This window comes from Elephantulus edwardii, unplaced genomic scaffold, assembly GCF_000299155.1.
Source record: "Elephantulus edwardii isolate Elephantulus edwardi_28Jun2011 unplaced genomic scaffold, EleEdw1.0 scaffold00012, whole genome shotgun sequence".
In the NCBI taxonomy this organism is placed as follows: domain Eukaryota; kingdom Metazoa; phylum Chordata; class Mammalia; order Macroscelidea; family Macroscelididae; genus Elephantulus; species Elephantulus edwardii.
Genome location: NW_006399762.1, coordinates 2118999 through 2132098, shown reverse-complemented (window position 1 = coordinate 2132098; position 13100 = coordinate 2118999). Strand labels below are relative to the sequence as shown.

The window sequence follows — 13100 nt, the reverse complement described above, 5'->3', positions numbered from 1 at the left end:
CTTCTTTGCAGAAGTCAGAATGTCTCTTAAGTTCTTCAAAGCTCACGTCCACAACCACGAGTTTTGCGAAGGTTGTGATGACTATCGGCTATTGGCTATTGCGCTAGCTCGCTGATTCGTAGGATTACGGCGCAGGGCGGAACCATGCTGACTTCTGCTCCGGAAGTTTTTCTTCGCAGAGAAGCGCGCACATTGAGCCGGCTTTGCCGTTGCATTTACTCACGCTGCCTTGTGATCATGTCTTCTAAGAAGAACCGAAACTGGCAGAACCAAAGCACAGAGAATGGTTCTACCTCTCTCTCTGGGGCTGTTTCTCCTGCGGGGGACTCAGCTGCTTCTGCTGGGCCGGGCGTGGCGGCGGTGCCCGGGACTTTGGTGGTGACCAGCTTCTTGGAAAAGGGTAAATGTTTGAGATGGGGATGTCGTGAGGCTTAAGGGGGCGCAACCAGAGAGGATCGAAACCTCGAAGCACAGTCTTGGTCATTGGCCAAGGCTGGATTTGAGAGCGGTAAAAGAAGGGGACACCTCATTGGAGAAGTTAGGCAGAAGTGGGTTCTTTCTCGGTCAAGCTCCCTCTCTCTTTAACTTTTTTTTTTAATAGTTTTGAATTTCCAAGTTGCACTTGAAAGAACCTGGCCTCATTCGGTTGTTTTGTGCTTTGGAGTCGGGACCCACCCTTAGCTGATCAGTCCTCCTTCTGCTTTTCAGATGCAATAAATTGCACAGGAGGAGATGGCTTCTCTTTGTCCTGCGCGGCAGCTTGGGGGTTGGAATCCTGTACTTTCGCGATTGCAGCGCAGCTTCTTACCACTAGGCCACCAGAGCTTCGCCTCGTTCAGTAGTAAAGTCATAGGAACCCTAAGTCATATGGAGATGTAGTGGTCATGTATTTGGTTGCTGAATGAAAGCTGGAGGAGTTTAAAATCCATTAGCTAGCTCTACTATGGCGGGAGGAGGTAGCCTTTGCCTCTTTTAAGCATTTATGGCCCCAGCATCCCTAAGGCCGGGCGCCATAAGTCGAACGGACTTGTTGGCAGTGGTTATTAAACGGTGCAGCACTAGCTATAGTTTGAGCCCAAATCGAGCGGTCATAGATTACGTATACTGAAAAAAAAAAAAAAAAGAGAAAAACAGAAAATCCTAAATACTTCAATAAAGACTTGGATATATACTTCCATATCTTTATGGAAACGAAGCTTTGTCTCACATACTTCTGAACATGTTTTTAGGAGAGTCTGTTTCTTGAGGAACATTATGTTTGGAAAGGTGGCGGTTCAGTCGAAGAGTGGCAGCCTCCCAAGGAGATGGCCTGACACAGTGGTTGCAGCAGTGTGCTCAAGTGTGTCAGATTGCACGAGATAGGACAGGGTTCAACTCTGTTGTTCAGAGGGGGTTAGATGTATTCTCAACTCCAAGGCACCTAACAACAAAATACACTTCCTTTAGCAGTGAAGTTGGCTTTTTATTTTCTTTCATAGCATATGGTGTTTAAGAACAGATGTTAGTTAATTGGTAGACAGTGCATTCAACTATTAACCAAAATAGATCAGAGATTTTCACCACTTGGAAGGACAAAGATGTGCATTCTGCTTCCTTAACGACTTACAGACTTGGAAATCCTATGGGACAGTTCTAGTCTGTTCTCAAAAGAGTGGATATGAGTGAGAATGGGCTTGCTGACAATGAGTTTGGCTTTGGTTTCTTCTTACTAATCAATAAAGTCCTGTCATTTACTTTTATAAGACTATTTAAAGAAATTAAAAAAAAAAAGAGAAAAAGAAGCTCCCGTGTTCTAGATTGTAGAGCATTGCCTAAAGACTTTAAGCCATTGTTGCAGTCATTTGTGTCAGTCCATCTCATTGAATGTCTTAACAATCTTTTTATGACCCTCCTTTTCTAAGCATGATGTCCCTTGCAAAGGAATAACATCTCCTTGCAAAATGGCTAGTGTGAGAGATGAAGCTTTATCATCTTTGCCCCTAATGAGCACTCTGGCCTTACATAGGGTATACAGATTTCTTCTCGAATTCTGCAACTCAGATGCATCAATTCTTCTTCTGTCATCCTTATTCACTGTCGAGTTTTTCAATGCGTATCATGTGATTGAGGAAATCATGGTTCAGCTTCCATCTTTTTTTCTTTTGATTTTTATTTTATATTGGTTTGCTTACAAAGTTTGTAAACATTGTGACTGCTCCTTTCCTGCAGTTTTAATCCTCCCCCCCACCCCAAGGGAGAAAGATGTTCATTCTCCTCATGTGAGATGTACAATGTACAGCACATAACAGTTATGGTGAGTCAGAATTCATTCCTCAGGCAACGGTTTGTGTTTTAGTTGGTTTGGTGCTTCATATACATATCTCAAATCTTCACAGAAGCCTTGGGAGATTTCTTTGTGTACTTACCTGCAGCTGACCCTTCAGTGGGTTTTTACAGGCTGTTAGGAGATTTCCCAACCTTTTTCTTGAAAGAGAGAAAGGAGAATGAATTTGGTTTCTTCACTCTTTTGATAAAGTAAGAAATGTTAATTTTTCCAGGTCTGAACTAAAGGCCTGAATAGATGTTTGAGTCCAGGTGCTTTTCATTACAAAGCAAATTTCCTACAGCATAGCTCTTCTTGAAATAGATTTATCTGAAAAGTCATTTACTCTATACAGCTTTTAGCAGACTTGAGTTTTAATAACTTGAAAAAGTAAACTGGACTAAAACTAAAGGTGCCAAGGTTTCCGTTCTCATGCAGACCCTAAAGGTGATCTTAGAATGAACACAGTTCTTTCTTTTTCCTGTAGGGATCAGAGGACCACTGGTTCTGCCCTACATACTCATCCTCCTTGAACTGGATCCTTCCCATTGACATTTAAACGTGCTTGTCCTCCTTTAACAAAATTGAGAAGTACACTTTTTTATACTGGAAGAATGTCTGAACATTCCTTGAAGAAACCTGAAAGGCCCCTAGAGACAAGATCCTGATAGGGCCCTGGGCCTGATCACACAATGATAGGACCCTTGCCCCCAAATTCCTGAGCAAATTTCAAAATCTGTTTAATGACCCCTATAAAAACTGCCTGCCTGAGCACCATTTTGACCTTCTCTGCCTACAGTCACGTGGCATCCCTCTCAGGTCTACTAACAAAGGCCTACTTGGGACCAGCTTCTTTCTTCTCTTGCTACTGTTGTTTTTTGTTTGTTTGTTTTTCTATCTACCACCCACCACCGCCCTATTGACCATATTCTTATGTGGATCTGTCTCTGCTTCATCTCACATTCATTTGCCTTTTGTTATTTGGCTTTGATATCATCATCCTAAAGAATTGGTCCCTTCCATGGTTATCAATACTTTGCATATTGATAAAGTTAATAACAGCTTTTGTATTACTTAGCTTTTAGCAGTGTCACCTTAATTCATGAAGCATTTTCTTTTCTCATGTGTCTTGAAACAATTTTAGGTTTTCCCCCATCTTGATTAACGCTTTGTCCCAGTATTCTTGGTAGGCTCTTCTCCTTCAGTCTGACAGTTAAATGTTGAAGTTCTTCAATTTTTAGTTGTAAACTCTCTTTTTTCCTCCTCTTCTTGTTTATGTGCTTTTGAGTCAGAGTAGATTCATAGCTGACCAGTTATGAATGGGTTTTTGGAGACTGTAAATTGCAGGGTAAGAGGTGGTCCATCTTTCTCTTGAGGAGCAGCTGGTGAATTCAGATGGACTGCTTTTAGCTTGGTGGTTGGTTTCATTACTGCTTGGCCACCAGAGCTCGGAGTCAGTAAGGAGTTCCTCTGCCAACCAAAAGGTAGATGATTCAAATCCACCAGTTGTTCCAGGGGAAAAAGATGGACAGGCTACTTCCATGCAGTTGGCATCCTACGGAAACCTACACAGTGGTCAGCTATTACTTGATCCCAACATGGCAAATAATGAAATTGTGGTTAAGTTCAGTGGAGTTGAATATAACTTAGTGACAATGTGAAAGCCATATCTAAACCCTGTCCTAGCCTATGTCATCCTTATTGCTGACATACTCATACGCACTGCTGCAGTCACTGTGTCATTCCATCTCACTGAGAACCTTCTTCTCTTTCACTGACCCTCCACCTTGAAGAGCATGACACATGACATCTTTTTCCAAGAAATAGTCCCTCCTAACAATGTGCCCAAAATATATGAGATATAACTTTACTATCCTTACCTCTCAGTAGCACTCTGAACTTTGTCTAAGACATATTTAGGATGTGAGAGTGATCTGGCTGTGACATCCGTCACCCCATTGATTGCAAGGGTTAATTCAGCTGATCTGGCTGTCTAGGTTGGCATCCGCTTCCTCCCTCACTGATTTATGTATGTTCTACCCGAAGCTGCACGGTTGAAGAGGATGACCATCCCCAGTAGAAGGAAGACCTGTCTTTTGGTCAAGGGTAGATGAATAGTTATGCCCCCCTGCTAGAGCCTCCACACAATCTCTCTAAGCATATCTGTTTGGTCTTTTGGCAGTCAATGGGGTATTCAGTACACTAATGCTGTAACTCAACAGCATCGATTCATCTGTTATTCTTATTCATTGTCCAGTTTTCATATGCATAGCGGGTGATTGAAAATATCATGGCTTGAATTAGGCTTACCTTAGTTTTTAAACTGACAATCATTGTTCCTTAGTACTTTGGAGAGGTCCCTGACAGCAGATTTTCCCAATACAATATGTCTTTTGATTTTTTGACTGCTAGTAAGACGGGTGTTCATTGTGGATCCTAGTGAGATGAAATCATTGACAGTTTTAATTTTTTCCCCATCTGCCACATTCCAAAGAAAGGTGACCCAACAGAGTGTGGAAATTATCAAACAGTATCATTAATATCACATGCAAGCCAGATCCTGTTGAAAATGATCCAAAAATGACTGGAGCAGCACTTCAACAGAGAACTCCCAGAAGTACAAGCTGGGTTTAGAAGAGGCCATGGTACTAGGGATATTATAGCTAATGTTAAATGGATCTTGGCTGAAAGCACACAATACCAGAGGAATGTCTGTCTTTCATTGACTATGCAAAATCAATTTTCAGGTTTCATTGACTGTGCAAAGGCATTTGACTGTGAGGATCACAACACACTGTGGCCAACTTTGAGAAGAATGGGAATATCAGAACACTTGATTGTGCTTATGTGAAACCTATACTTGGACCAGGAGGCAGTCATCAGAACTGAGCAAGGAAGCACTACATGGTTCAAAATTGGGAACAGTTTGCGCCATGGATGTTTCTAACTCCATACCTTTTCAATGTATATGCAGGGCAGATATCTGGGAGGCTGGGCTCTATGAGGAGAAAGGTTTGGAGGAAGATGCATCAACACCTGTGTTAATCTGATGACACTACCCTGCTTGCTGAAACTGGGGAGGACCTGAAGCCCTTGCTACAGAAGGTCAAGGACTATAGCCTTCAATATGGATTGAATCTCAACATCAAGAAAACAAAGATTCTCACCACAGGGCTGATTAGCCCCATCATGATAAATGATGAAGAGATAGAGGTTGTTGACAGCTTCAGTTTGCTTGGCTCTACAATCAACACTCTTGGTACCAGCACCCAGAAAAGTAAAAAATGAATTGCATTAGGAAAGTCTGCTGTCAGAGACCTCTCCCAAAGTACTGAAGAACAACAATGTCAGTCTGGAGACAAAGGTGCGCCTGAAAGAGGCCATGGTCTTGCTATTGCTACGCATCAAAGAGCTGGACAGTGACTAGTGATAATAGAAGGAGAGTTGATGCCTTTTAACTGTGGTGCTGGAGAAGAGTATTGAATATACCATAGACTGCTACGAGAACAAACAATTTCATCCTGGAGAGGGTGAAACCAGGCTGCTCCTTGGAGGCAAGGATTCTGAAACTCCGTTTGACATAACTTTGGACATGTTGCAAGGCAGGGTCAGTCCTTGAAGAGGGACGTCATCATGCTTGGGATGGTGGAGGGACAGCACAGGAGAGGAAGACTCGATATTGATTGATTCAGTCATTGGGGTAATGGGGGTAGGCATGTTGGAGATAAGATTGGCAAGGTTTAGAACAAGGTTTAGAGCTGTTGTATATAGGGTGTCTATGAGTCGCAGGCAACTCCATGGCACATAACAACAACAACAACATAGGCAGATGATATGATAGTGTACATAGAAAACCCCAAAGACTCAACAAAAAATTTAGAACTAGTGAACCAGGTTAATAGGGCTTCGGGATATAAGGTCAATATCTAAAACTCAGTGGGATCCCTCCATAGTAACAAAGAGAACTCAGAGAAGGAAAACTTTTGAAAGCAATACCATTTACAGTAGCCAACTACAAATTGAGATACTTGGAAATGAACCTAACTAGAGACATAAAAGACCTTTACAAAGAAAACTACAGAACATTTCTGCATGACACAATAAAAGACGTAAATGGAAAATGTGCCCTGTTCATGGATAGGAAGACTCAATATTATAAAATGACAATCCTACCAAAAGCAATCTACATGTTGAATACGGTACTAATACAGGTATCATACTCATCTTTCAAGGAGATCGAAATGGGAATTTCCAAGTTTATTTGTAGAGGAAAGACCCTGAATAAGCAAAGCACTTCTGGAAAACAAAAGTGAAGTGAAAGGCATAACACTCCCTGACCTCAAGACATAATACACAGTTGTAGTAACCAACACAGCATGGTACTAGTACAATGACAGGCACATAGACCAATGGAACAGAATCAAGAACCTAGAAATGGAGCCATCTTTCTATGGTTAACTGATAACTTGACAAGGAAGTAAACCTACAAAATGGGGAAATGAAAACCTTTTCAACTAATGATGCTGACAAAACTGGACTACTACCTGCAGAAAGCTGAAACAGGATCCACATCTCATACCATACACAAAAATCAACACAAGATGGATTAGAGACCTGAGAGTAAAGCCTCAAATCATAAAGTTCATAAGAGACAAATTGGGACCAAGCTTAGAAGGCCTAGCCAGTGCTATAAAGAGACTGTAAAAGGATTAAATCTCTGTGCTCATCAAAAACTTTACAGCTGGATTCAAAGAAAGCCTCCTGTCAAGGAACAAACATTCAGCACGAGCATCTCAGACAAGAGTCTCATAACAAAAGTTTACAGAATGAATACTCCTGGACCTCCAGAAGAAAAAGACTGATAACTCAAATGCAAAATGGGCAAAAGACATGGAAAGACTTTTCACAGAGGAGGACCTTCAGGTGTCCAACAGACACATGAAGAAATCAGAATTAATGGCAGTAGGAGAGCAGTGGCAAAGCTTGGTAGGGCAGCGAACAGTGAATGTTGGAGAGGCTGTGGAGAGGTGGGAACTCTCATAAACTGTTGGTGAGATTGTAAAATGGTGCATCCACTCTAGAAGACAGTTTGACATGTCCTCAGAAGTTGAACATAGAATCTTCCTATGACCCAGCAATTGCACTGCTAGGAATATACCCCATGGAAATTAGAACTGAGACACAAGATTTGTACACCAATGTTCATAGCAGTGTTATTCATCATCACAAGAACATGGAAACATCCTAAATATCCAGCCACATTGAATGGATTGAAAAATTGTGGTACATTCACTCAGTGGAATACTATGCAGCATGCAGGAACAATTAGAAAAATACTGTGTAACTTAGGAGAGGTTGGAGAGCTTTATGCTGAGTGAACTAATGTGGTCTCATAAGGAAAAGTGCTGCATAAGACCATTGTAAAAATAGGACAACTAGTAAAACATAGGAACTCATCGGGGGAGGGCTGAGGATGGTAGGGGCAAAACCACAGTGTAGCACAGTTTGATGGGTGGATGGAAAGGGGAAAGGAAGTGGGAAGGATCTGGTAAAAAGACAGGATATAGATGGGCAAGATCCAATGTTGAGTAATTTTATAAATTATAATGCATGAGAATGATTGTATGAAACGCAGTGAGTGAAGAATAGTGTGAAACACAATGTATGAACTTTGTAAGTAAATCAATTAAATTCTCTCTTTAGTTAACACTTATATTGGTCTATCACTGAACCCTGAAAAGCATTTGGTTTTACATCTTTTTTAAAACTAGCAAGATTGAAAAAGTGGGTTTTTCAGGTTACAGTAACAGCATTCATGTGGTGATGTGAAATGAGGATTTTTATTTACTCTGAATAAATATAAGCATTCACTTCAGTTACAGAATAATACAACAGTAATTTTCTTTTTCTGCATACAGATGACAAAGTTCCTAAAACATTCCAGAATTCCCTTGTTCAGTTTGGACTCAATACTATGAAGTCTGCAAATATCTGTATAGGTCGGCCAGTGTTGCTTACCAGTTTGGATGGAAAGCAAGAGGTAAGAATTCTTTTCATTTGTTTTAGCAAAATAAGAGGCATTTCTTAGGTGTTTTTTTTTTAAATACAGGTAAAAATAAATGGGAAATGATCTACATTTTAAACTACACTCAATAAGCTATACAAGCTTATATAAGCTATAGGGAACTCTGGTGGCTTGATAGTAAGGAACCGTGCTGCCAAAGGTTAGTGGTTACAGTGCGCCAGTTTGATGGAGAATGACCGGTTGGCTCCTCCTGTGTGATTTATTGCCTCTTAAAACTCAGTGGAGCGTCAGCAATGGGTTGGTTCCAACTCAATGGTACTTACACTATATAATAAGTTAAATCTTCCTTTGATGTCTGTGACTACCATAGGTATGTTCCTAGTTCTGTCAAGTTGGCTCTGACTTCTGGTAATTCCATATACAACAGAATGAAATAATGCCTGATAACTGTGCCATCTCTATTTTTTTTGAATATTTTTAATTGATTTTCATATAATAATACCTTTACAATATATTTCATTCATATACATTGTTTATACCATCTTTATATTTCATACAATCATTCATATACATTCTATTTCACATTGTTTATACTAGTTTATTTACAAAATTCAAATACATTGCTTTTCACAGTAGATCTTTCTATTTCCCTTATCCTGCCACCCATCAAATTGTACAACTCCATGATTAATTCCCATCTCTTTTATCTTTGACATATTTGAGCCATTGTTGAATCTTTTTCATTGAAGATTTTACTTATTTTCACTGACCCAAACATGTTTTATAGTGCATAATCCAAAGTCATCAAGATACAAAAACTCACTGTCTTTTCACTAAGGAGTGTTTTGATTGTATTTCATTTAAGATTGATATATTTGTTCTTTTGCTGTCCAGTGTTCTTGGCCAGTTTTAATATATGCATGTGTATGAGGTGATTGAAAAATATCATAACTTAAGATCATGTAAACTTAGACCTCAAAGTGACATCTTTGCTCTTTATAATTTTAAAGAGGTCTTTTGTAGCACTTTTATCCAATGCAATATTTGATTTCTTAACTGCTGCTTCCATGAATATTGATTGTTGATCCAAGTCTAATGATATCTTTGACAGTCTCATTTATTCTCCATTTATCATGGTGTTTATTGGCTGTGAGAATTTTTGTGCTATCTACCGTAGTTTATTTGCTGTGGTTTGTATCAATCAGTTGGCAGCTCTTTGAGGCAAGGCAATGGGTTTTGCAGATCTCTACATGGATGTACCTAGTATTTTGCTTTATAAATTGGTGATAATCTTTTAATACTTTTATATCCTAAATCAGTTCTTCCTTGTTTCTGGATAGGTCTATACTGCTTGGCCTGTGTCAGGATTTCCAGGAGGCAAAGTTGGCTTGAGTGAAATGGCACAGAAGAATGTGGGAGTGAAGCCTGGTGATGCCATCCAAGTTCAGCCTATTGTTGGTGCTGTTCTACAGGCTGAGGAAATGGACGTGGCTTTTAGGTTTGACTTCTTTGGTGACTTTCTAGTTCAGTGCTTTCTAACAAATGTGATTTGTGTTAGAAATGTAAAGCAGATATATAATTTTGCATATTTTACTTAGTCACTTTAAAAATGTAAAATACACAGGTAAATTAATTTTGATACTATAGTTTCTTAATAAATGCAACCTGCGTTATGCGGATGACACAACCCTGCTTACTGAAACTGAGGAGGACCTGAAGCGCCTGCTGCAGAGTGTCAAGAACTGCAGCCTACAATATGGATTGAGGCTCAATGTCAAGAAGACAAAGATTCTCACCACTGGACCAATCGGCAGCATCAGGATGGATGGTGAAGAGATTGAGATTGTACACAGCTTTAGTTTGCTTGGCTCCATAGTCAACAGTCTTGGCACCAGCAGCCAGGAAATTAAAAGGCACATTGCCATGGGAAAGTCTGCTGTTAGGGACCTCTCCAAAGTACTGAAGAGCAATGGTGTCTCTCTGGAGACTAAGGTGCGTCTGATACAGGCTATGGTCTTCGCAATCACTTGTTATGCATCAGAGAGTTGGACAATGACCAGGGAGGATAGAAGGAGAATTGATGCCTTTGAGCTGTGGTGCTGGAGAAGAGTATTGAGAGTACCATGGACTGCTAGGAAAACAAACAGATTTGTCCTGGAGAGGGTTAAACCGGGTGGCTCCTTCGAGGCAAAGATTCTGAGGCTCCGTCTAACATACTTTGGACATGTTGTGAGGAGGGACCGGTCCCTGGAGGAGGGATATCATGCTTGGGAGGGTGGAGGGACAGCGCAGGAGAGGAAGGCCCTCTATGAGTTGGATTGATTCAGTGACTGGGATAATTGGGATGGGAGTGTCAGAGACAGTGCGATTGGCACACGACAGAGGGGAGTTTAGGGCTGTTGTACATAGGGTCGCTATGAGTCGCAAGCGACTCGAAGGCACATAACAACAACAACAACCAAAATCTTAGCATTTTAGCATGAATTGTTAAAACTGTTTTATTGTCTTTTTAAGTGAAGCCATAATACAGTGTCAATACTAGCAGCACATGTCTGTTTGATGCTAAGTAGTCAGTTGTGGCTTTGGCCCACTGTTTACAGACAGTGCAAGTGCAAGATGGTTGAGTGTTAAGTAAATTACAGATTTTATGATACAAGAACTCAATGCTATATAATTAGTGTGTACTCTGATACTCTAGATAAGAATAGTTATTATGCTAAATATTTAACAACATTTTTCCATCTTAGTTTATAATTAGATTCTTATTTTACTATGTTATAAAGAAGGAAGTTACTATAATTAGAAAAGCATAGTGAGTGATTGTATATTTTAATTAATTGATTGTGAAGTCTGATAAGATAAATGATCAATTCTATGGCACACTTAAATGATTTATTCTTCTTGTTATGTGCCAGCAAATTATCTGCGACTCATAGTAACCCTATGTGCAATAGCTCTGAACCCTGCCCTGAACCAGTCTCACAAACTAACACACCTAATCCCAGTTATTATGTCAATCTGTCTCATCCAGGGTTTTCTTCTCCTGCCCTGTCCTTCTATTCTTCCAAGCATAATGTCTTTCTTCCTGGTCCCTGGAGACTGGTCCCTCCTGGCCACATGCCCAAAGTATGTGAGGTGGAGTTTCAGAATCCTTGCCTCCAAGGAGAAACTTGGTTTCACCTTCTCCAAGACACCTTTACTAAAGGCAGTGCGAATTCAACCTGTTTTTGATATGATCAACATAATTAAAATATATCAGTCATCATTTTGAATATTCTATGGAGCAACTGGTGGCCTGGAACCACATGCCCTCAAGATTGCAGTGCACCTTCTTACCACTAGGCCACCAGAGCTTCCTGAACATAACTATTAGGGTTTTGACCAACTTTATATATACACAGATCATATCAAAACTTATTTTAGTATTAGAAACTTTTTAGAAATATCTTTATTTAATTTTTATTTTTTAAATTTTTTTTTGTATGTGTGTATATACTGTCAGATAGGATCTGACTGGTATAGGAGGAGATAGCCCCTCCTTCTCCAGCAGAAGATCTGGTAGATTCAAAACGCATACCTCTGGAATTGCAGTGCTATATTATTTTTAAGAGCAACAAAACATTTCGCATTATAAGCTTGATATATAATTGATTTTTTTTCCCTACCTTTACCTTCACAGTGAATTTGGGTAATTTCAGAGAATTTAATTACAATTTAAGGGATAAATTTTTATTTTTTTTTAAAAAAAGACCATTAAAAGAAAGAAAAGATAATTAGCACCTATCAAGCACTTGCTGTGTACAAGATACTGTACAATCATGACCTATGTAATGCTTGTTCAGGCAATATCCAACCACATTTAATTCCATGGCACCATAACAGTATAATCTCATTGCTGTCAAGTCAGAACCAACTCATAACTGACCCTTGAAGTGGATTTTAGAGCCTGTTAATTACAAGAGAGGAGATTGTCTATCTTCTCCAATGGAGCAACTGGTGAATTTGAACTGCCTGCCTATGAGTATCAGAGAAGGATATGGTACATATTTGATCTTAGAGAAGAGTACTGAATATATCCCATGGACTGCCAAAAGAACAAACGAATATGTCTTGGAGAAGATACAGCCAGAGTGCTCCTTAGAGGAAAAGGTAATAAAACATCATCTCACATACTTTTGGCATATTGCTAGGAGAGGTTATTTCCTGGAGAGGAACATATGCTTGGAAATGTAGAAAAGAAAATTCTCAACTAATTGGATAGACTCAGTGACTGCATTAGTGGGCTTGAGTGTGTCAGATTGTGAGGATGACACAGGATAGGACAGGGTTCAGATCTGTTGTTCATACGGTCCCTATGAGTTGTACTTGACTCTGACATCTAATATCATCTAGACATTATGAAGTCGACGGCGTCCTGCATACCAGTGTGTCTCATGTCTCTCGTGTATATAGAGAGTGATTGTATAGACAGAATTATGATAGTACAGTACTTATATAACCAGTGATACATATGTCTTAATAGTCATACTAAACATCTTGTGTTACTGGCTCATGTATATTGTTGTTGTTATGTGCCGTTGAGTCATTTGCGACTCATAGCGACCCTATGCACAACAGCCCTAAACCCTGCTCTATCCTGTGCCATCCGCACTGCCTCTGACACACCCATCCCGATGACCCCAGTCACCGAATCAATCCATCTCATAGAGGGTCTTCCCCTCCTGCGCTGTCCCTCCACCCTCCCAAGCATGATGTCCCTCTCCAAGGACCCAT

The 13100-nt window shown here is 40.0% G+C and overlaps 1 protein-coding gene across 1 annotated transcript in view; it reads left to right on the top strand.

Moving 5' to 3' along the window:
- Window positions 1-237: 237 nt before the first annotated feature.
- The window catches only part of SPATA5 (spermatogenesis associated 5), a 334732-nt gene continuing 321869 nt past the window's right edge, over window positions 238-13100 (top strand). The window contains exons 1-4 of the mRNA XM_006881124.1: window positions 238-400; window positions 550-552; window positions 8221-8342; window positions 9668-9825. Coding sequence (XP_006881186.1) covers window positions 238-400; window positions 550-552; window positions 8221-8342; window positions 9668-9825 — 446 coding nt within the window. The remainder of the gene's footprint in view (window positions 401-549; window positions 553-8220; window positions 8343-9667; window positions 9826-13100) is intronic.